Source organism: Saccopteryx bilineata, chromosome 1 (genome assembly GCF_036850765.1).
Source record: "Saccopteryx bilineata isolate mSacBil1 chromosome 1, mSacBil1_pri_phased_curated, whole genome shotgun sequence".
NCBI classification, from domain to species: domain Eukaryota; kingdom Metazoa; phylum Chordata; class Mammalia; order Chiroptera; family Emballonuridae; genus Saccopteryx; species Saccopteryx bilineata.
In genome coordinates this window covers 283832176-283857387 of record NC_089490.1, presented here as the reverse complement: position 1 = coordinate 283857387, position 25212 = coordinate 283832176, and the positions used below count along the sequence as shown (strand labels likewise).

The 25212-nt window shown below is 41.1% G+C and overlaps 1 protein-coding gene across 1 annotated transcript in view; it reads right to left on the bottom strand.

The window, feature by feature from the left end:
- Positions 1-335: 335 nt before the first annotated feature.
- The window catches only part of FBXL7 (F-box and leucine rich repeat protein 7), a 403508-nt gene continuing 378631 nt past the window's right edge, over positions 336-25212 (bottom strand). The window contains exons 3-4 of the mRNA XM_066243937.1: positions 8437-9048; positions 336-3413 (exon numbers count right to left, since the gene is read on the bottom strand). Of these exons, the coding sequence (XP_066100034.1) occupies positions 2677-3413; positions 8437-9048 (1349 nt within the window). The 3' untranslated portion in view covers positions 336-2676. The remainder of the gene's footprint in view (positions 3414-8436; positions 9049-25212) is intronic.

Here is a 25212-nt window from a genome sequence, read left to right as displayed (position 1 = left end):
GGGTGTTACAAAATACACCACAGATGGCTTCCTAAAATGCAAAAAGCTGTGAATTCCAAAAGACATCTGGCTACAAGTATGGGTTAAATGATGGTCAACCTGAACTAAACTGTAAAGGTAGTTTTCAGTTCTTCGCTCATTTCACCCAAAGTCACTGAGCCAAAGGAAATGACAAAACTGTGGACGCAACTTTACAGGGACAACAGCTGCAGTGACCCAACTTGTTCTTTAGTTCAACATATAGCAAGTTTCTTGCTCACTTGTAAGCACCTCATCTGAACGCCATATTCTTCTGGCCAGGATATTAAACGAGGCTTGACCCAATTACCAACATATTGCTTTATTTCTTGGTGGTAGTAAATTAAGGCTTTCTAGATTCATACAGCACGCAGTGATTTGAACATTAGAATTAAAAAAACAACAACAATGAGCATTCAATTTAGCAGAGGCAGGAAGGAAGCAATGTTTTAAAACAGATAAATTTCTTAGTGAGGCCTTTTGTTTGGTCTCTAAAAATCTGCTGAGCTATTTCCCCAGTAACCTCTGTCATAAATTCCCACCGCAAGGGTGAAGCAGAATGAAAAGCAAGATTGGGAGAAAGGGAGAAGCTGGGAAAGACAGCATGTGCTGGGCTATCCATGTGAAAGCTGGCTTTGTCTCATGTTTGGGAGACAGTTTAGCTGATGGGCTCAGAGCCTATTTGTACTTGGACTTCCCTTCTCTAGTTTAGGGAACCATTTCAGATCTCTTCTCAGTCCTGGAGTATGGAAACAGCTCATTTGGAAGGCCCCAGTTCCAAGGGTGAGAAACAATTCTTTGTGACTCTCAAATTCTGAGATATTAGGTGAGGTCCCAAGTCACAGAGCAGGGGACCGTTACCTTCAACCCCTTTCATGATTCTAAACTCTATTGGCTATCACTAGATACTATCCCCAGCCGAAAAATTCATTTGCCCCCCCCCCTCGCCCCCGGCCTTGGTTGCACATCTAAGTGTGGGCGACGCTGATTGGAAAGAAGATCGTATTCCATAGGATGCGTGAAAGGAACGTTCTGGGCAAACACCAGCTCATTCCCTTTCCTTCCCAATGCAAGACAAAGGAACGCAGGGAGCCTACAGTGGGAGTGCAGTTGTCGAGTGGTGTGTAAGCTTCTGAAACAAATTCCATGTGCTTGCCTTGGAGATGCAGAGTCTCTGGGTTTGGATGGTGGGCACTTGGAGAAAGAGAGGATGCACGGTTTGACCAGAGCTGAAGGAGGGGCATGGCCAGAGAATAATCTGGGAAAGGTCATGTGTTTATTAACAAAAGGCAACTCAATTTCATGGAAAATAAGCAATGGAATTCCTTCTGGCATCCTGATCTCACATGAATGAGGCTAGCAAATGGATTTTTATCCAAATAGGACCATTTAAAATTCATAGTTGGCAATGGTTTTAATGTTGTAGTCCAAGGCCTGGCTGGTGAACTAGCGCCAGAGCCTTATCAATGTGTTCCCTCTTCTACTTGTCTGGCATTTTCGAGTGAACAGTATTTGAACACCTGGAAGCCTGCCCTGCATTCTTTGACAGAGAACATGCAGACAGCCACAGGGGAAGGCACACAAGGTGGCAATCTGCACAATTAAACACTCTGACTTAACCTCACCAGGCTTCATATGATGAAGTCTGGATGCACAAGGAAATAAATAGATGAGAAAAGTGGGAATGTGAGCTGAATGACAATGAACCAAGGTGTCTGTTCCTTCCAGCTGCGGGGCAGATGTGCCTGATGCAGGCCACCTGTGCACGGAGAGGGATTAGAAAAACCTCACAGGACATGTGCTTTTTTGGGCCTTGCTTGTTAGTTGGAAGTGTGAGGGTCTTTCCTCCATTCGAACACTCTCCATGTGAAAGGTAACTTGGCTGGAGGATGTGGGCTCTGCCGTGATTAGGAAGTTTCATAATGGTGTTTGTAATGGAATTTCAAAAGCTGGACAGCCTCTGATTTAGTGCTGGAAGCTGAAGCCCAGAGTAGGCAAATGTTTTGTCCAAGATCACAGAGCAGGTTGGGCGGGCGGGGTGTCGTCTCCTCCTCCACCGTGCTGCTCGCTGTAAGGGATTCTTTAAAAAGATTTGAAAGTACTTTGTATATGCCAGTTGCTGTGACATGAATTTCATAAGAATTTGTGTGAGTGTGGGATTGAAGAGTGTGGTTTAGACCAAACAATCAGCTTAAGGAGGAGGGGGTGTGGAGAGTAATATTGTTCTGATGATTTGCTGTTGGAGGCAGAGGGGTGGAGGAATGAGGGATGGGGGTGTAGAGTTCTGGAAATGTGGTCAAGAGGAGAGAGACAGAGACAGAGACAGGAAGGGGCCTTTCCATGGACAAAGAATCAGCTTTCCGAGGTACATCTTGTGTGAGAACAGAAACTGCCTGCAAATGTCCTGACCAGCAAAACTGTTTACTGTGCTAGAACTTCGTCCTGCCCGCCCCTCCTCCTTCTCTTCCATGACCTCTGTTGCTCCCCACAACCCCACGAGAAATTAGAAAGAAACAAAAGCCAGATGCCTAAGAACCTTCCTGAAAGAAAGAGCTAGAAGAATGAGTGGGTGTCGGTGCTTACATATGCTGCTTTAAGAAAACACATTTTGTTTTGTTCATGTTCGTATGAAAACAGCGCCGGAGGGAAGCTGTCCTTTCAGAAGAAGGCAGGGTTGGTGTGCTCGATGACGCAGCGCTTGCAGTGGCGTTTCACAAACCGCAGGGCCTCCACCGACACCTCGCAGTCCTGGACGTTGAGCAGCTGCAGATCGAAGCAGTTGGCCGCCACGATCTGCAGGCCCTGGCCCGTGATGCTCTCGCAGGACTTGAGGCTGAGCCGCTTGAGATTGAAGCAGTTCAGGGCCAGGCACTCCAGGCCCGTGTCGGAGACCAGAGGGCACTTGCCGATGTCCAGGGATTTGAGTTTGGTGCAGTTCTTGGCGAGGTACTCCACGCCGTGGTCCGTGATGCCCTCGCAGCCCCTCGCGTTGAGGTAGCGCAGCTTGCTGCAGTACTTGGCGACATAGCGGATGCCCACGTCGGTGACCCGGCCGCAGTGCGCGATGCTGAGGTACCGCAGGCGCGACTCCAGCTTGGCGATCTCCCGCAAGCCGAAGTCACTAACGAAGCGGCAGTCGCTGACGCTCAGCTCCTTGATGGACGTGCAGTAGATCATCAGGTAGCGGAGGCCCTCGTCGGTGAGGCGGACGCAGCGGCGCAGGTACAGGTGGGTCAGCTGCGTGCAGTGCGCCGCGATGGTGTGCAGGCCCTCGTCCTCCAGCACGAAGCAGTCCGTCATGTCCAGGTAGCGGATGGAGATCTGTTTGCCATGCAAGGGGGACAGTTTAATGGAGGCCTCCCGGGTCAAGCTGATGCAGGTCACTTTGGAGCACCCTACACAGAGAGACAGAACACATGCTCAGAGCAACCGCTGGGAACAGGGAGGGGGGCTCACCCTGGGAGGGGAGTCACAGATTCCTGCCTTCCCCCACCCTGATCCCCATGTTACCCCTTCCCTACTTGGCCCCTACAGAGAAGGAAAGCAAAAGTATATTCATTGATTTTTTTTTTTTATAACTACTTTGATTATCTGGGTTTAAGGGGATTCTCGGGCTTTAGAATCAGAAAGACCATGGTTCCAATTCTGGGTCCATCACTAGTTACCAGACACTGACTGGGCAAATCACACTTTCTGGGTATTTTCTTCATCTTAAAATGGGGATGATGACAGTCCCTGAAAGGTGGTGGTGAAGAAGAAATGAGACACATATGTAAATATCTTGCCTTAGTCCTGGAATGTTCTGGAAGCTCAGCAGAGCTTAGTTCTTCCCTGCAAAGGTCTGGTAGCTCTCTGGTCCAAGGCAGTGTGATGTGTAAGAGGAGCCTTGGCTCTGATCTCAGTTTCGCAGAAAGAGCTCTGACTGGGAGTCACACATGGTTCAAGTCTATTTTTTACGGCCTCAGGCAAGAGGCTTAACTTTTCTGTCTCAAGACTCTCCTTATAACATGGGAATGAACAGCTGCTGTGCCTCCAATACGGGGAGATAATAAGCATGCAACCACTCTGAAAACTTTGTGGGAAATACATGTAATTATTAGTCAAACAAGGTGACCATCTGGGGATTCAGTTCAGTCCTTTTTGGTGGCGGAAGACTAATTGTGTCATCTGGATTATTGTTCCAGCCCCTCAGCCAGTCTCCCTGCCCTGCCTCATCCCCAACCTTCTAGTCTCCTCACAGCTGCGGGAGAGATTATAGAAAACAGAACTGCAATCATGTCACTCTGCTCAAAGCCTTTGGGTGGCAGCCCTCTCACTCCCAGTGTAACATACGTATAAAGTCTCAGAAGGCTGCAAGGACCAGCACTCGTGGACTCTGAGCACATCTCTTACCTCACTACTTTGACTCCACCGGCCTCCTTGCTACTTTGCACACTCCTCATGCAACCTCCTGCCTCAAGGTCACGCACTGTTCTGGGCTCCCCCAGATCTCCATGGGCCTACCCCTACTTTCTCAGGTCTCTGAGCACATGTCAGTTTACTGGACAATTCTTCCCTGACCACCCTCTAGAGCCAGTATCCTGGCTTGACTCTGATTCATTTGCAGCACTCCTTGTCACTTCGTGGCATTATATGCTTATCTAGTCACTTCTGCATTTGCTGTCTCCACTCTGGAATGTCAGCTCCAGGAAAAAAAGACAAAAGGACTCAGGGCTGCTCACTAACACCTGGTTTGCAGCTGGTGCTCACTAAGTATCTGTAGAATGAGTGAATGAACAAAAGAATGAATGAATGAATGACTGTTGAGGAAATAGAATCTTCTACAGGAAGATAAGGTAGGATAATTCAATTTCTAACAGTAAAATGGCTTCAAAACTTCAACCTTGGCTGTTGTATATCTGCATTGAAAAACAGTTGTCTATTTTATTATAATGCCTTTCATTTGCATTGAATTGTGAAGTTTACAAAGTGTTCTGACCTGATTTTTAAAACAATCCATTTTATAGCAGGAAGATACTTTCAGATGCCTCTAAACATTGTTTCCAACCCCTCTTTCCCAAAGAACATATATGCTTATAAACTATATACATATTTACAACTATATATTATATAGTTATTATATATTTATATATATGAGACACTCTTTTCACTGTATAATTCAGTTCACTACATATTACCATGTAAAATGTGTACATTTTAGTATGTAAACAAAGAATTAATATGCATAGTTTATATATTATATAAATAAATGCATATGTGTATATAATTCATTCCACTAGAGAGAAGGCTCACTTTCTCTCTGCTCTACCCAAATCCCTCTGGCAGGTCTTAAGCCAGGTACCTCACTTCGGGCATCTCTGTGCCTTTTTGCTCACGTAATAGCCGAGGCTTCCAAACAGCTGCACAATAGTGCAAACTGGGACTTTCCTCCCACTTCCTGGCAGTCTGCCCAGAAAACTCATGTAAAATCCAGGTCCTGGGTATAGCTACGCTCAAAAGTCACGTGCTACCAAGTCAAAAATTTCAGGAAGGAGTAAAGCATATAGTGCAACTACTGGAGAACAAATATGTGACTTGTCGAAGGCTGGCCATGCTGCGCCAGTGGGCTCCATGATTTTGCAGAAGGTGATTGGTACCCCTCAATTTGGCTTTGAAATCTTTTATTTTGAGTTTCTTTTTCTAGGTTGACTGTCATCCTGCTTTTAATGAATTCATATGTCCACAGTAGTGGGTGCCCATTCTGATGTCTGTGAAGTCACTTTGTTTTTCAAGAGTATATGACCAACTTTGTTTCTAAACTCCTAGTGCAGTTTGCTATTTATATATATATTTTAAAATATTTAACAAAACCTGTTGCCTTCTGGAAGATACCATGGTTCATCCAACAAATATATGCCTTGTTTTGAAAATTAGTTTCAAATTGAATGAAATACTAGTTTAGCTCAGTTTTGGTGAAGAAACTATTTTGATATGCTTATATTACTTTAGATCAATAATTTTATAATTTTAATGTTAGCCTTAATTCTTATAGCTTTGCTAAAGGTTAGGGTGAAAAGAAACTGGTTCATGCATTCATCTATTACAAACATAAAGAAAAACTTAGAAATCATCCAATTTAACCTTCATTTCTTAAAGATGAGACATCTCAGGCTCAATGAGATTGTTGTTGGTACAGTCAGACGAGGGTAAATTTTCTCCACTCCTAACCTACAGTTGGTTCTGTCTCTCTGGCGAACCCTGACTAAACATTTGTAAAACATGTGACAGTTAAAAAAAAAGGGCACTACAGCTAGTTACAATAATTTCCAATGACTTGAAAAGATAGCTTTCAAGGTGGGCACTTTCTGCGTTATCTGGGATGGTAGAGGCAGTCTCATGTGTTCAGGAGGAATTAAGATCTAGATCAGCAATGATCTTCCACAGTCAAGTTTATTGCCTTTGAGAAGGTGGCCACTCTCAGAGGCCAGCTGCAAAAGTCAAAGAGCATAAGACATAGAAAAATCACCTGTGGCAGCCCTCTGGCTGCTCCCTGTATCAATGTGACGATTTCTACAGTCCCTCAGAACTGAAGGGCATCTTTCAGAGGTGGTGACAACCAGTTCATCCTTATGGCCTGTTGGATGTTTCAGTGCATCTACCTAAAAACCCATCCCCTTGGCCCCCAATATCTGAAATTCTGTGCTGTTGGTAAACTACAGATGTTTTGGTCTCTATGTACACATATCACAGAAGGGCTTTGGGAGACATGCGAGGAGCTATACAAATATATATGGACCTGCAAGTTAGTCAGATTGGTATAGAGGAAAGGCATCAAGACTTACATAATGGCTAGTCAAAGAAGCTAAGCAGGGCCCACTCACTCAGGCTAGAAGCCCAGGTATTTCCATTCTCAAATAGCCAAAGTAGTTTTTGCATTGAATTTCAACAGGACTGCAAAAGAGAAGGCAAAATTACTTGCAGGCTGTATTCAAGTTGCACGGGGAGTCCCTTTAACAAAGATGGGGGTTCCAAAAATAAATCATTTTCTAATCAAAGAAAGGAAAAGAAAATGAAGTGTTTATAAAAGAGGCTCACAATGCCCTGAATCTGAGACTGTTAAAGACTCCAATTCTTTGCCCTTTCTTTTTAACTGAAGAGGAAACATATCTAGAGAAAGCTGCAAATTATCTCAAATCACAAGGTTTTGAAATTAGTTTCCACCACATCACAATGCTTTCTCCTTCCAGAATTCCTTGGAGGAAAAAATGTAAGGAAACCTCTTCGTTTCCTGCTTCATTATGCCAATGGCTGCTCACGACTGAACATACGTTACTATGGTTTTGTCCTGAAGCCAGCTGAGAAGGAGAGCAAAGAGTTGCTGGCTAGCAAGGGACAGAATCTGCAAAAAATAATTGACTGTCATGTGAAATATTTTCAGATGTCGGCTTTCGAAAGAGAGAGCGAGCTGAGAGAGCTGGCTTTTACCTCCGGATTTTTTTGGAGGGTATCATTTACCTCAGATGCTTATAAATCCCAAATTCTGTTTATTTGCCCGTCACAGTGGTCTTTGCCTCTCTAACCCTCCCCAACTGTCCCCAAGGTTGGGGCTTATGAGGTCCATTTAACTCCCTGATGCGTCTTGCACATTTCAGCCTCTCGGATGTTCATCTTTTCACTGGGCAGCAGATGAGATAAAGAGAGGCTGTTAGTCTGGCCGGATCCACATCTGGCGCCAAAGAGTGAGTCTGGGTTTTGACTCTTCCTGCCTGTGAGAAGTTTCTGAGCACAGCAGCCATGCCGGGGGCCTTGCATCAATTTGTAAAAGAACTAAAGGCCCCATTCAATTGGCCTTACCTTTGGCACTATGTAATTGAGAATTGTGCTAAAGAAAAGATGCAAACTCAACCCACAGCTGAGGAGAGTTGGGGGGGATATAAGGGAACACTTGACCAGGAGGGGTTTTCTCCACTGTCTGCAAAATAGTGATCAGGAGCACAGCCCAGAGTGCAGCTCATGGGCACTAGAGAACAGTGACTAATGGACGTAAGGGCAGTTATAAACTACCTGTGTCTGAATTAGATATTTGGATCCTATTTCCCTATGATTATACACTTGGTTCCTGTAATCTATGATTGTTCTGAAATAACTATGGGAATTATGGGAAGGAAAGACATTTAAAAGTCATGCTAACTTGAAGCGCCAGACAAAACATGCCTCGAGTTCTTCCAAGAAGTTGACATTATTTGTAGAAGAGATGTTTCTGGCCTCCAGGGTCATGATTACATAGAGACAATTTCTTTGGGCTTCAGCTCCTTCCCACCCAACTCTCTATCTTTAATGGTTATCAAGAAGTGGCCCCTCCCAGGGTGACAGTGTCACTAATGCTTTGGGATGGTGCCTGGGGAAGGCCTCACTAGGGGGAGGTCGTTTGCCCTTTACCTGACACATCCAGGTGCTCCAGGTTGGGGCAGAGGGACACCACATCAAAGACAGCCTCATTGGAGATATTGTAACAGCCTGAGACTTCCAGTCGCCTCAGTTCCGGGCAGCACTGGGCAATGGTGTAAAGCCCCCTATCTGTGAGCCGGCGACAGCCACTGACAGTTACGGTTTCCAGCATGAGACAGACGTTGGGAGTGTCCTGGCACAGCCTGCGGGTCAGCACCTTGAGGGCGCGGTCCACGTTGATGGTCTCGCCTGTCAGGCGGATAGTCCTCCAGAGACGCGGGTCCCAGGCCAGGTTGTACCAGCGGCGGCACACGCGGGCGCAGCGGCACAGCTGGTTGGTGGGCAGGAAGGAGAAGATCTGGACCATGGACTGGTCCGGGAGCCGCTCTATGCTGGCTTGCTCCTTCTGCGGTCTGGAGGCCAGTCGGATGAGCGGGTGGGTGAGGCGGGTCGGCGGCGGGGAGTGGACCATGGCCACCGTCTCCCCAGTGATGGAGGACGAGGAGGTGGACGAGCCCCTTCCATTCTGAAATCCGGGCAGGTTCGGTGGACATATCAGGGCTGGGCTAGGCGTGCTCAGTGTGCGCATGCTCAGGTCGGAGTCTGGCAAAGGACAGAGAGCAAAGGGTTAATGATGGCCCCAGTGAAGCCCCAGAAGGACGCAAGTGCAGGATGACACTCTCATGCCACTGATACCCTTCCTGGGCAGACCCTGCTGAATCCATCACCAGAAGCAGAAGCTCATGCAAGTTTCACCAGTTCCAGAAAGGAGCTCATCCTCTGCACCACAGATGGGCAAACTTTTCTTTAAGGGGCCAGACAGGAAATATTGGAGGCACTGCAGGCCATATGGGCCCCCTCTCTGTGGCAATTGCTCAAACCTGCCGTTGTGCAAAAAGCTGCCATAAGCAATGTGTAAACAAACAGGCATGGTAGTTGCAATAAAATTTGTTTTATAAGAATAAACCAGCTGGATTTGGCCTGAGGACCATAGTCTGCTGACCTCTGATCTACTTTAATGGTGATTATCTAAAAGGCGCAACTTCAAAGTTTCATAACTTCTATTCTGGGAGGACAATCATATATTATAAACACAAACTGATTTAATTTCCTAATTATATTTTGGTTAGGCAGAAAATACGCTTCATTTACAAATGAGGAGAGTAAGTTTCAGAAAGGAAGTTGGGCCAGTGAGTGTAGAAAGTGTGCTGTCTTTGCTCTCACCTGCCCCATAGTGTCCAGCCCCGTCTTCTGATAGCTGTATCCCAAACTATGAGGCGCACGTCTGGGGAGCACCCCTTCCTTTGTTAGATTTCAGATGGTACTTCCAAGCTTTGAATAAATATCTGTGACAATATTTATTCCTTCCCTCTTAATAACAACCCCTTCCCTTTGCATTTGAATAACGTGAGTCATATTTTGTTCCTTGGAACCAGACAGATCACTTGAGGACACAATGGTTTTTAAGTTTATTAAGAAGTTATGTTCTTCAGAATACAACTATAAAGAATCTGCTCATTTCATATCCCCCCCACCTCAATCTGTATGTATGAGAAAGAATTTTTCTCTTTATGTTTATATTCTATATTTTACATTATAGATGGATATATTCATCTAGGAAGACATTTATTCTCTCTAAATATTCTTATATAATTTTATATATTTCACACACACATATATACATTTATATCTATCTATAGAGATATATCTATATATCTCTATAGATAGATAGGTAGGCAGACAGAGAGACAGAGAAAGACAAAAAGATAGTTTTTTCCCCAAAACACAACTTTCTTCATCTGTGAAATAGTTCAGCTAGGTGATTTCTAAGTCACTTGCAGCTCCAAGTATAGTTCTAAAGATATAAAAATTCTGACCTTGTGTGCTTGTCCATATTTCATACCTTGGGAATTTTCAAACACTCCTTTTTTTCTTCTTCAAAGAACTTCCAGTAATAACATATAACACAAAATTCTGTCACCTATACCTCCACTGAGTGTCTATTTGTAGTTCTCATACCCATGTACCTTTTGTACTGCAATACTTTTTTTCTTTGAATTTACTGCTTTATAACTTAAAATCGACAATGTCCTTCACATGTCCAGAAGGTTTCTGCCAGAAATGCTGATACACCAAGACTCTCCAGTTCCTTCCAACTTATTCTTTAGCAGGGCAATAACCCTTAGAGAATTTTTGAAGGGATATAATTTGTCATTGTTGAGTAAATAGCCCTTGATAATTAAAATTATTAAGGAATAATGAGTAAGTAATGTGATGGTCTGAATATTTATATCCCCCTTAAATTCTTTTGTTGATATCCTAACCCCCATAGTGATAGTATTAGGAAGTGGGGTTTTGGGGAAGTGATTCTATCATGAGGGTGGAGCCCTCATGAATGGCATTAGTGCCTTTATCAAAGAAACCTCAGAGTGCTCTTTTACTTCTGTGTGTGAGGACACAGTGAGGAGAGAGCTGACTATAAGGAAGCAAGTGTCACCAGACACCAGGGCTGCCAGTGCTTTGATCTTGGATTTCCCAGGCACCAGAACTGTTGAGAAATCAATTTCTGTTGTCTCTAAGCATCCAGTCTTTTGTATTAGTTGCAGCAGCCCAGATGGAGTAAGATAAGTAACTAGAGATATGCATGCCTGAAAGTTGTCACAAAGTACCTTTTATTGATATTTTTCCCAAGTATATAACATGTTATATAAATATATAAATTTAATGTATCTAATGTACATTATATATACATATTTAACATAATACATATTTAGTATATATGTATTTATATATAAATATAAACATAAAACATATATATTTACCCCAAACACTCACACAGACATAGACACATATATTTTAATTTGGAATATAATTATGAATAAAATATGTATGTCTTGCCACACGTAGTCTTCTTTATCCTTTGATCCTAGGAGCCATTTAATGCCACTAGGCATGATTTATAAAAAAAGAAGTTTTTCACATAGAACTATTAAGAATCTCAGAATATAAACATCTATGTACTAGAAAAATAGAGCACAACTTCAAATTCAAAACAAGAATCACGTCCACCTCCCAAGTAGTGTACTTTATTTGCGCAAGTGACTGCAGGAAGATCTAGTTTTTCTCCTATGTCTCTTTTAGAGCCTGACAGCTAATCACTGCTAATTTTTCTGACAGAGCTTAGAAACAGGACACTGATGTCCTGAGACCTGATACACACTCCGACAGGACAGGATCAAAGACAAATATGAAGACGATAGACTTAGAAGAAAGCTGGAACTCTTCTCCAGGCCTTATGATATTGCAGTACAAACAGAAGCAAAAAGAAAGAGTATGGCCCTGGCCGGTTGGCTCAGTGGTAGAGCGTCGGCCTGGCGTGCAGAGGTCCCAGGTTCGATTCCCGGCCAGGGCACACAGGAGAAGCGCCCATCTGCTTCTCCACCCCTCTCCCTCTCCTTCCTCTCTGTCTCTCTCTTCCCCTCCCGCAGCGAGGCTCCATTGGAGCAAGGATGGCACGGGCGCGGGGGATGGCTCCTTGGCCTCTGCCCCAGGCGCTGGAGTGGCTCTGGTCGCAAAAGAGCGACGCCCCAGAGGGGCAGAGCATCGCCCCCTGGTGGGCAGAGTGTCGCCCCCTGGTGGGCGTGCCGGGCGGATCCCGGTCAGGCGCATGCGGGAGTCTGTCTGACTGTCTCTCCCCGTTTCCAGCTTCAGAAAAATACAAAAAGAAAGAAAGAAAGAAAGAAAGAGTATGAATTTAGACTATTTTGTAGGCATGAACTTATTTTCAGATCTGAACACCTGTTCCAAGCAGATTTATAACAATCTGATGTCTGTAGAGCAGAATCAGCCTGTATCACTAAGGGGATACTGTTGTGCAATAATCATGAGAGAATATGATTATTCATTTTAATACTTTGTACACATTTGTATATATTTATATAAAACTTAGCTACTGTATTACATCTTTCTTTAATTTCTGCAAATGGTGAGATGAACACTAGTATATGGAATGTCTCCACACAGACATCATTTTGAGCAGGGAAAATAACAGAATTAGCAAAACATGCCAGATGAAATATACATTTCCAAAAGCTTATATCAAGGATAAATGATGCCTACATCAAGTGTCCTTAAATTCTGGGAAGTCCTTCTGATAACTGGCGGTGGGGTTCCTGATGAAACGGCACGCAGGAGTTTGGCTACCTCGCTTGCTGCTCCTGTGGTAGGCATATCGCTATAAGGAGCAGGTTATCACTCACAAGGCCTTCTTGGTGAGAAACATTGCAAACAGGAGCACACAGAACACTCAATCATTTCTTTGAAGATAAGAGGTCCCTTGAAATGTCAGGAAAAGGAATATCAAACTCGTAGGAAAGGAATACACCTTCATAACATAGGAAATATTTCCAGAATGTAAAAGGCTATTTACCAAGAGCACTGTTTTTCCTGCAGATATTCTATGAGCAAACTTTTTTTTCAAGAATAAGTACATGAATTGATGATATAATCTTTTAAAGGTAGGCTCTCCAAATTATTTTGTAGTAGATTGCATGGAGGGATGGACAGAGACAGACAAAGATATTAAAGGGAAATATGCGAGAAAGGACATGTCTGGTTAATTACAAATGTAAGAATTAGAAAAGTAGTTGTCAATTATGAATATGCAAAGAAACATTGCAAAGAGGTTTACACAAAATGCAAGACTCCAAGAAATATAAAGATAAACATATGAGTATCATGAAAGCAGAATGGGAGAATTTAAAAGAGAAATAATCACATACTCTTTCAATAGGACATCAATTTTGTGGCCTAACAGAATCTTTAATGGTATTCAGAAGCTGGATATATTCAGAAGATTGAAATAGAATTTTAAAAACCCCACATAACTCCGATATGTGCAGAAAAACACACAGACCACTGCAAGGAAAACATAGGGATAAACACTGGGTGTTAAAATTCTGTAGGCTGGGCTCCTGCAGATTCTTAGAATACAGATTTATAGGCAGAAAAGAAAGTAATGATATCTTCATTGATTGGATCATTTACCACACATTGTTACTGCTGCCTGAGTGCCCAGCTGAGATCTAGGAAGGGAGGAGTTTTTGCCTTTCACTGGAGTATCCAGCAGATTTCTAGTTGAAATCTACTCCTTCCTGCATTCACCACTGCCCCATTAAAAAGTACTTCCACAGCCTAGACTCAGACCGCTCCAATTCCTTGTATCCTTTAGGGAGAGAGAAAATATGTTGAAAATGCCAACAAATCACACAAAATCCAGGATGGTAAAAGATAGAAAAGTTTGTACAAGTCTAGAAAGAAAGGAAGTTTTCACAAATCTAAGGTGAAGACAATAAATATAAAATCTCCCAATAGTGAATTCAACAATATTTTGACTGAGCTTTTGGATTTTATCAAAAAGAGTGTAATCTTTGGCCTTGGCCGGGTGTCAAGTGGATAGAGTGTTGTCCTGGTGCACTGAGGTCTCAGGTTCAATCCCTGGTCAGGGCACATAGGTTAGAAGCAACCAATGAATGCACAACCTAGTGGAGCAACTAAGTGGAACAACGAGTTAATGCTTCTCTCTCTCTCTCACCTTACCCCTTTCCCTTCCTCTCTCTCAAATCAATGCGGGGGGGGGAGACCATAATATTTGTCTGACACAATGGGGATTCTAACTCAAATAAATGTAATTATCCTTTTTTATACTGATATTTTCAATTGCTGTCTAAACTAAAAGATAGTTGATTAAAGTTTAAGAGCTTGTGGCTCCATTAATAATTGAAAACATTTCCAAGTATGTAATTTGCATGGGAACACTATGTTTTGTTTTCTTAAGTTACTTTACATATGTAAAGAACACCAAAAAGCATAGCTGTCTTTTTCTGGGGGGAAACCCAAGAAACTTTCTCATGGTTTCAGAAGTCCTGGAAATTTTACATCTTTAGTAATTATGGTACAGTATAAAAATATTCAAGGCATCTCATACACACATGCTTATTAGACACATTTTCTTCTAACTAGATAGCTGCCTGTTTTGTACAAGTTTTTATTTTCAAACCACTGCTGTTTATACTCTAGGAAGTCGTATTTACATTATACTGGCCTTTCAAAGTCAAAACTTACAAAGCCGCTCCACATGTTCCCCCTCTGATTACCAGAACTTTGGTGCAAGATGCTCTCTATTACAAGTGGTCTTTCTACTCCAGAACTCTTGCCATAAAAAGCAAAATTTCTTTTCTTAGCTTAAACTCAAGCTTAGAAAAACATATCTATAAAACTCAGCTAGGGAAAAAAAAATACCATCTGAAGGATCTTTTTTCTTCTTGTTTTAATTCAAAATATTTTTTCTTAATGTGGTTCACATTATATCTGCACCTAGAACTTATTTAAGGAATTAGTGGCTTTAAAGTGGACCTTTTTTATAGACCAGGCTCTTTTGCATTTTGCCTGGAAGACTTACCTTTAGGACTCCAGGGTTCTTGTTGGTAATGTCATCTAGAAGGTAGCAACCTCACGATCAGACTTTGTCCGAGAATGAGACACCTGCTCTGTCCATCACCTGGGCTATCCCGTGAGAGGTAGAGCAATGGTGATTGATCCCTGAGATCTCGGGGAGAATGCGGCTCCTCTAAGGTCATGGTCTGTGGTCCAGGCCAATGCCTGGCTCTTTATTGATGCCTGACCACCAGTTTCCCAGTGCTACTCAGTTTCTGACTCTGAGCTGAACTGACAGCAGGGATCCTGTTTGCCCTTTAGCTCCTCTAGAAGGAAATTATTGCTAAGAGAGCTTTCAAGCCACTTTTTTCTGAAAGTCATAAATAAAATCAATGAAATTTACAGAATGGCATCTTTGGACTCTATAGTGGGTTTGATTGTGTTTGCAACATGAATATATACAGGGACTCTTTTATGACATTTTTGCTGGACAAAAATATCGGGTAGCCTCAGAAACTAGGAATCCTGAATTATAATTCATGAGCTTCTTTATGGTTTTCTTTTGTGTTGAAAGGATAAGTTCTTAGTACCCTCATTTTCTTATATATAACATGGCGAAGGGAGATAGTTGTATACTGTTTATCTTTAAAATATATATATATATATATATATATATATATTTTTTTTTTTTTTTTTTTTTTGTGAGAGGAGGGGAGATGAGAGACAGATTCCTGCATGTGCCCTGACCGGGATCCACCTGACAACCCCTGTCTGAGGCCAATGCTAGAATCAACAGCTATCCTCAGTGCCTGAGGCTGACACTCGGAATAACCAGACATTGGCTACAGGAGGAGAAGAGGAAGAGGGAGGTGATGAGAAGCAGATGGGCGCTTCTTATCTGTGCCCTGACCAGGAATTAAACCTGGGACGTCCATTTGCCAGGCTGACACTCTGTCCACTGAGCCACTGGCCAGGCCCTACTGTTTATTCTTTAATGGAAAGCAAGATGTTCTGTCCCTGAGAGAGAGCATCCTGCTGTTAGATGCTACCCTTCTCAAAATGCAAGGGTAGTGCATGTTTTTAGAATCTCTTTCAACATTTATTAACCTTAAAACAAAAACAAAAACAGGGCTTAGATTCAAGATTATTGACAGCAGTACTTACCTAGCATTTAATATTTTTTATTGTTTGGGGTTTTTATTTCTGATTCTAATCAATTTTTATTTAAAAAATTATCACACTATTTATGGCAAGTGACACTAGTTTTCCAAGTAAGGTAATGTTGGAATATTTGGTTATTTATTTATTTTGCAGTGGTGGCTTTTAACTTTTATTTATTTATTTTTAATTAAATTTATTGAGGTGGTGCTGGTTAATAAAATTATAAAGGTTTCAGGTGTACAATTTTATAATGCATCATCTGTTTATAGTATTGTGAGTTCACCATCCCAAGTTCCGTCTCCTTCCAACACCAATTATTCCCCTTTGACCCTCTTGTACTTTTTTCCCACCCCTTTTCCTCTGGTAAACTCCATACTGTTGTCTGTGAGCTTTTTAAGTTTACTCTAAAATATTAAGCAAATAATAGTATAAGGGTGAGTTGATGTGACAAAATTTATGACAGCATTTGTAAGTGTCTTAAGTGCAGGAAATGCTGTCCGGGTGGAAAGAACATGGAAGACCGATGAATTGGATTCTTGTCTCTGCTCTACGATGTGCAGCTTGCATCTCTGAGGCAAGTCGATGGAACTTCCTGCACCATGGGTTCCCCCTGTGTAAACTGAAAATAATTCCACCCACATTGCAGAGTAGTTAGGTGGAATCTATAGAAAGTGGTATTGTTGGTGGAGGCATTTAAGAAAAATTATACAACTTCGACAGAAGACTTCATGGGGAAGAAATTCTGCACCCTCCTGCTATGGGGTTATGTTTTTAGGGGCATATTATTCTGGGTTCCCTGGCATAGTCCCATCTTTATAAAGTCCTTATTGTTGTCTCCAAAAACCTTTGAAATGTTTTTCATGTCAGCGGGAAGGGTTGGGGGAAGAAGGGGTAGAATAAAAATAAAAACCCATGGTTAGAGCACAATGTACTAACTCTGAGTGAACAAAATATGGCCATTGCATTTATAGGTAAAAGAATATTGTAATTGTGAAAGCTTTTTCTCATACTGTGTTTAATAAAATCTGTTTATGAGGTGGTGTACTGCTCTTTCCCTGAAATTTCTCCTGTGGCTTTTGCCACACCGTTCTCTTCTCTGTTTATCTTTCTCCTGCTCAGGTGTTGCTTTTCACCCTCTCTGTAGTGTCCAAGGGTTTCTTCCTTAACTCATCTCTGTTAACCTCTAGCCTTCCCCTGGATGGGCTCATGCACTCACATGGCTTCAACAACTGTCTATAACCTAATGACTCCTGAATCTCAATTTCTAGTACAGACTATTCTCTGAGTCTCCTCAAACATTCAACACATATATCCAAGAGACTGTTAGACTGGTGGTGTCTAATAGGGTAGCCACTACCCACACATGGCTATTGAAAATTTATTTAAATTAAATTAAAGATCCAGCTCCTTAGGTACACTGGTCACATTTCAAGAGTTCATTGGTCACATGTAGCCTGTGCTCGCTGCAGCAGGCAACACAGATGGAGAACAATCCCATCACTGTAAAGATTCTACGGGACAGTGCTGTGCTCGCCCTTTCCCCATCACTGTAAAGATTCTACGGGACAGTGCTGTGCTAGCCCTTTCTCCATCACCGTAAAGATTCTACAGGACAGTGCTGTGCTTGCCCTTTCTCCACAAGTGTATTGGATATGTCTCTAATTCAATACAGACAGGCTGAATGCATCGGTATCTTTTCCAAAACAATTTTCTTTCTTACGTTCTGTATTAGTTACTATTAATGGTATCTCCACGTGTCAGGTCTGCCTCTTAGGCTAGAAACCTGGGAACTATCTTGAATCCTGTGGATATATGATTAGTTGCCATGTCCTTTACTCTGATTAGCTTGTGGACCTAATGTTCTCCTCCCTTCTGTCTCTATTCCTAAAACTCCAGTTCAAGTTTTCATCATCTGTCAAAAATTTAACTGAGATTCTCAACTCTGATCTTTTCAAACCCTTGACCACTCTAACATAGCTTCTGTCCTGCATTGAAAGTAAATATTCTGAAATATGAACTAATTTTCTTGCAGCAAAACTTGAATAGCTCATCCTTATGATTGTGGGTTGAACTGTGTCCACCATAGTGATATGTTGAAGTCCTAACCCCTGCTACTTGTGAATGTGACCTGATTTGGAAATAGGATCTTTGAAAATGTAATCAAGCCTGACCTGGTGGTGGTACAGTAGATAGAGCATTGGCCTGAGACACAGAGAACCCAGGTTCGAAATCTCAATGTCACTGGCTTGAGCACAGGTTCATCTGGCTTGAGCTCAGGGTCTCTCGCTTGAGTGTGGGATCATAGAAATGACTCCATGTTTGCTGGCTTGAGCAAGGGGTCACTGGCTTGGCTGGAATCCTTTGGTCAAGGCACTTATGAGGAAGCAATCAGTAAATAACTAAGGTGCCGCATAAAGAATTGATGCTTCTCATCTCTTTCCCTTCTTGTCTGTCTGTCCCTGTCTGTCCCTCTCTCTGTCTTTCTCACTAGAAAGAAAGAAGGAAAGAGGGGGAAAGAAAGAAAAAGAAAATATAATCAAGTTAAAATGAGGTCACACTTGATTAAAGTGGTCCCTAATCTAAACTAATGTCTGATGTCCTTATAGGAAGAGAAAACAGACGCAGGGAGAGAGGACACAGAAACACACATGCAGAGGGAATACGGCAGCTCAAGGGTAGAGGCAGAGGTTGGAATTATGCTGCCACAAGCCAAGGAATATCTGGGGCCACCAGGAGTTGAAAAAGGCAAGCATCTTCCTTTAGGTCCCTGCTAGCACTTTGACTTCAGGCTGCTGGCCTCCGAAACCTTGAGACAATACATATATTCTACTGTTTTAAGCCACCTGCTTTGTGGTGCTTTTTAACAGTAGCCCCTGGAAACCAATGCACTCCATTTCACACTTTTTTCTTGAATGCTCCTTATGTGCCAGGAATTGTACTAGGAACTGCCCAGGGAAGAAAATCCATTTCTTTAGAATGTGTAGGAGATGTTTCCCCAAAGTCAAAAAACCAGAGCACCTGTTCATGCTGTTCTCCTGGCCCAGAAGGCCTTTGCCTCCAGACTCAGGGGTAGATTCTCAGCCATGGCTCAAGTCCCAGGTAGGATGTCAGCCTCTTTGTCAAGCCATTCCAGATCCACCCAAGCTGAACTATATAGTTACTTTCAGTGTTCCTATCGAATTCAAATATGGCTGCATATAGCCCTTTGTATGCAGCATCTCTTTCTCCACTAGACTGTGAACACCTTGAGGCCAAGTGCTGTCTCATTCATGTCTAAGTCAGTCCAGAGTCTCACCTGGATTTGGTCATCCAGAAAGTGTTCAACTAATGCACCAGAGAGAATGCCCTTTGGTTGATCCTGCTACAAATACCTTTCAGGCTCTTTGGTTCTAGTTGGAAATATTTTAAAGAAATCACTTGAGAGAAGCAGATGTTTCAGCTTGAAGAAGAAGTTGGAACATCTCTGTGCATCATCAACACTTGATTTTTAGGTCTTCTCTTCCCCTCCACTTAATTTAGGCTGAAGGTAGTATATATATACTTAGCTTAATAAGATTGGTCTACTCAGAAGATATTTGAAAAGACACTTGCACACACAAAAAGGTCTCTTCCAGCACTCATCCTCTAAAGAGGCTCAGAGACAAATTCTTGGTGCTTTGGCTTTCATGACACCTGTTATTGTAGATTAGTCACATCACTGCTCCTTCCTACTAACAATAAGAAATGAAAATGCACAGCAAACAAAAAAGAATAACACTTTTACATTGGCCTAGAATTTTAAGACTTATTTTGTTTAAGTTTAATTCCTTAAGATGGAACAGGATCACTTTATTTCCCTCCAGAAGTGATTCACACATCACTTGAAGTGACCAGAACTGTCTTTCCTTCCACTGTGCAGGTGAGACAGTAATATTTATTCACTGTCCTCCAGAGAGAGCTCATGGGCAACTCTGCAAAGCTGGGGAAGTGAGCCAGCCCTTATCTTGAGAAGAAGCACCCAGATTTTCATGAACATACTTGCAATTTATCATTTTCAACCTTCAAGTTGCACTTTATCTGGCAGCCTTAATTATTTTCTATCTTCAATTGTCAGAATATGCTTTTGCCTTATTTCCCCATGAATTACGAAATTCCAATGCTTGCATCTCTCAAAGCACAATCCCTAGTATGGTATTGAATTTAGAGTCTGGAAAAGAGAAACATAAATTTTCAGTTCACAGCAGAAGGAGGCCCCCCAGAGAGCAGCAGTCTATCTCACAAATTCAACTTTCTAGTGAGAAAAAAGAGAAATTGCAATAAACTTATAAACATGTCAAAGATCAATAATTAATTAGAATGCCCTTAAAGCAAGGCAAATCTTTGAATTTCCTTAGTCATTTGAAAATGTAATCTATCATTGTTTAAATTATTTACAATTTCTTTTAATGTAAACATATGTATAAAGCATTTATTATCTACAAGATACTGTTCTAAGTATTATATAAATATTGACTCATAAATACAATATCCCTATTGTCAGTTTTAAATAATTGGAAAAATGAATGACCAAATGATGTGGGATTTTTTTCTATATATTTTATCAAATAGAAAAAGTTAACAACTGAAGAGACTTAGTGCATTTAACATTGTCTTATTTAGCTGCTTAGGGTTTCTGTATCCTGGTGAGTGGATGGGCACCTTCCCTGACCTGGCATACTTTCTGCATAGGGAGTCCACTGGACCTACTACAATCCAAGGTCATAGTCTCTTCTTGAGAGTCCCCAGGCCAAAGAATAGACCCACTATTCAGAAGCACAAAAACACTTTTCAATGAGCTCTCGGCTTTTGGGGGGCAAGACTTTATATAAGGCTATCCCATATGGCTCCAGCTCTGTACTGACTATCTCAAGTCTTCAAAACTTAAATCACAACTTTTTTTCCCCCACAGCCTCATTTTAAAGGGAAATTAATGATTACCTTTTGGAAATTCAGCTGCAAAGTAGAATTCAAACAAACTGTAATACTTATGGGAAAACCTTCCATACCAACTGCATAATTGTTTCTCTGTAGAATTAGGACCTTTCATCAACATTCCAATTAAACCCGTATCTCAACCTGTCCATAATTTCTAGGCCATATTTCTCTTTATAAAGATATCTGTAAATTTATATTTATTGAATAAACCTCTTAGCAGTATTTGGATTAAGATTTTTAAAAAATCTAAAATTTAGCTCCTAATTATAACATGTTGCATTAGTTGTATTTAAAGTTACCACTTAGTCTCAAGATCATTAAAAAAACAAATAAATAAACAAAAAGACAACAGCAACAACAATAAACCTGCTTGGAGTCGAGGTTGGAAACCAGGAGGGGAAGGAGGAATATTCATTTGATACATTAGAGATGATCTCAATTTAAGATTGTTTACCGGACAACCTATGCTTTTAGTTCCTTGAGGAATATATTCCAAGACCCCCAGTGGATGCCTAACACTGAGGATAACACCAACACATCTAGGCTATGTTTTTTTTCCTATCATACCTATTATAAAGTTTATAAATTAAGAACAGTAAGAGATGAACAACAATAATCATAAAATAAACAATTAAGATTGTAATGAAAGTTATGTGACTGTGATTTCTCTTTCTTTCTGATAACCAATCTGATAACCGAGAGGCCTACTGAGCAACTAATAGGTGGGGAGCACATACAACATGGACACGGTGGACAAAGGGATGATTCACACTGCCCAGGCGGGATGGCGCAGGACTGCATGAGATTTAATCATGCTGCTCAGAAGGGCATGCAATATAAAACATGAATCATTCATTTCTGAAAATGTCCATTTTATATTTTTGGACCATGGTTGATTGTGGATAACTGAAACTGTGAAAACAGAAATTGTGGATGAAGAGGGACTACTGTATTTCCTATACAAGTGGTACCTTGAGATACGAACAGACCAACATATGAAAATTTTTTTTTTTTTAAAGATACGAGCTGCGACTCGGTCCGTATTTTTTGTTCGAGATTCGAGCAAAATTCTGAGATATGAGTCATGAGTCCAGATGCTGCCTCTAGTTGGTGCGTTGGTGCATGGATCCAGTATCGGCAGTTTGATATACGAGTTGACTGACATACGAGCACAGTTACAGAACAAATTAAATTTGTATCTCAAGGTACCACTGTACTAGGGTGTTTCCTATTGAGTAGGTTATAGTTCTAGGAAGCTGTGATTTGATCTTGTGACCTGGGGTGGGGGCTCATGAATAGATTGGGAGGGAACCTCATCTCCTCCATCCTGCCCTCTTTATTCTTCTCTTTGCTTCCCCAGCCCATACTGAGATACCTACCTGCTCTCATAAGTGACCCACTTTGTTGACCTTCATAAATTTAGATCTAAACTTAAAATACTTTATCAGCAAATGTTAACGCTCTGACAATATATTCTAGGCTGGTGGGTTGAGATTTTCTTAAAAATTTTTGTTGTTACATTTGTTCATTTGGTTTAAATCTCTATTAAATTAGTAAAAGCAAAGATCATCAAAGATGACAAAAAACATTTTCAGATTCATTTTTCAGAGATCGACCAGATAAAAGCCTTGAGGTAGAAACTTTTCTGGTTCATTCAGTAGAAATAGCATTAAACACATTCCTTATTCTGAGCCAGATTATCTGCACATTGGCCTTCAAGCAATGCTAGTCCTTTTTGGTTAAGGAGGTCAAATCTCTGAGGGAAAATAAAATAAAAATGGCACTTTGGTTTTTAATTTTAAAGAAAAATATTAATGTTCTATTGTTTTGGCATTAACTTTAGGTCATTGTGAACAAAAGAAAAGTATGGTTTGGCACTGGCTGGTGGCACAGTTGACAGAGGACTGCCCCTAGCTGGTTCTAGCCGGCTGATCACAGGATCACCCATCAGAGGTCACGGATCTGTGGTCATTGGCTCCATCCTGAGGGTGCCAGCTGGACCCAATGGGCGCTGGTTGGAGCCCCAGTCAGGGCACGTATGAGAAGCAATCAATGGCACAATTAAGGAGAACAATGAGTTGATGTTTCTCTTTTGCTCTCTTCCTCTCTCAAAAAGAAGTATGGTTTATAATGAAAAGATTGCTTTGTGTTGCTTCATGGATCAAGCTAATAAAAAGATGGTTAAAACAGCATTTTGCAAAATGGTTAATTCAGCCTTTTGGCCATGTTGCGAGTCTATGAAATTACATAGTTGGATATCCAGTGATTGACTGTTATGATACTTGAGTACAGTACAGAGTAGCATAAACCACAAAGAAATGGCCAGATATTTGTATTGAACATTCTTCTTTGGCCAGTCATGTTAACTAAAGAACATACCTTTTATCATTATTAAAAAAATTGCCCAAATAAATATAGTCAAATAGTTATGAAATAGAAACTCTGTTTTCTTGGGGAAAAATTTAAGACTATCTTAACCAAAATTAATGTGCAAGATAGCAAATGTGCAGTTATTAGTTAAGTTCCTTTTTTGTTTCTTACAGTGCTGAAAATCATTTTGGGCTATGACCAGAGCTATCCTTTATCCCTGGAAATGGTTTTAATTCTTATGATTATTGTGTAAAACAAAAATAAAATTAGAAGCAATCCATTGTAACTATAATCTACCTTAGAGTTCATTATAGCAAGGGACCTCTGTTTTTGCCACAAAATCCACAAAGGGTTTAAAATTACTCCTCTTAGTTTAGTATTGCCACATAATCAAAATAAGGAACAAAGAGCATTGTGTCTTCACATTACTATTCTAAGTTTTCTGTTTTCTAAGTATATAACATATGAGAAAATTGTCTATTGCAATTTTACATTAGACTGATAACCTAGTATGAACAAAGCTGGCTCAAACCTCAAAAATATGTTTATCCAAACAGAAGAATACATCTTTAAATCAAAATAGCCAAGAAAAATAATGCCCAAAGTAGCCCTATGGCTTTAAAAATAAAAATTAAAGTATAAATACAATAGAAAAGTTTCTATAAATATTTTGAAATACTAATATGCCATACCTTGAAATGTAGCAACTACCATAGGATGTTCCAGGGGTGCTGTATTGTACAGTGCCAACCTCAAACAAATAATTTTTCTAAGTCTTCCCTTCCCTCTTCATAGAATGTAAAAATTTACTCATCACAAGTTACATAAAGAAAAAGCCATTATCCACAATTCTGATTCCTAGATTGGGTGAAAGATAGCAGTATATATTCCCCTGCCCCTGTGCTAGACTTCTTTGAATGAATTACTGGCACTTTGACCTCTACCTTGTTTTTAAGAATTTGAGTTGGATGGGAAAGAAAAAAAGAAAAAACCCCACTAAGATAATTTCTGCATTGTGAAGTTTTAGAATATCTTTTAAAGGAGATCCCCTAAATATCTATTAATGCTTCTTTCAAAATTAAGAGCTAAAAGCATGTAAAAGTAAATCATCTTAATAAATTCTGAGTTCTCCTACCTCCTCCCTATTTTTGTAAGAGGATTAGGAAGAACTGTTGCTAGTCAGAAATAGTCTGTTTACATTTGTGTATAGAAGACAGAGGACAGAAAAAGATAATACCAATTAACCAAGAAGGTGGTATTGATGGTCCTGGAGAGAAGTGTAACTGAATGGTAATGGATGAGGAGAGACTCAATCAAAGTTCTTGTTATTTACATCTAAGCACCCTCCACCCAACTCCGGTCTTTAACAGTCTTCGCCCAGTGGCTAAATATGCAGAGAACAGGGTGGGGCTAGGGAATCAGAGACCTAGGAATCCTGGACGCCTACCTTTAACTAGAGAATCCTTCAACTGAAGAGTTTAGAGTCAGATCTTTGAGGGAAGAAACATTGTCTTTGCTCAGTTTGTCCCCTTTTCCAGTCTTTTGTTTCAGAACTGTTATAACACTTTCTTTTGAAATGTCCTCTGCTCCTCAATATATTCATTTGGTTTGTCTGGCTTTCAGCCTGCTGAGTTTTCTACAGGGTGTGCCAGCCTTTATCAGAGGTGAGATCCCTGTGTCTTTCCCTCCCAGCACTTTTGCCCAAAAGCTCTGGACCCAGACTATTGGTAGGTGGTTCACTAATCAATCCTGCAGGAATTACTTGCCCAGAACCTACTGCTTGCAACCTTCATCATAAACATTATCACAACTTTGTTGAAAGACCGTACCATGCTCACTTAGAGATCA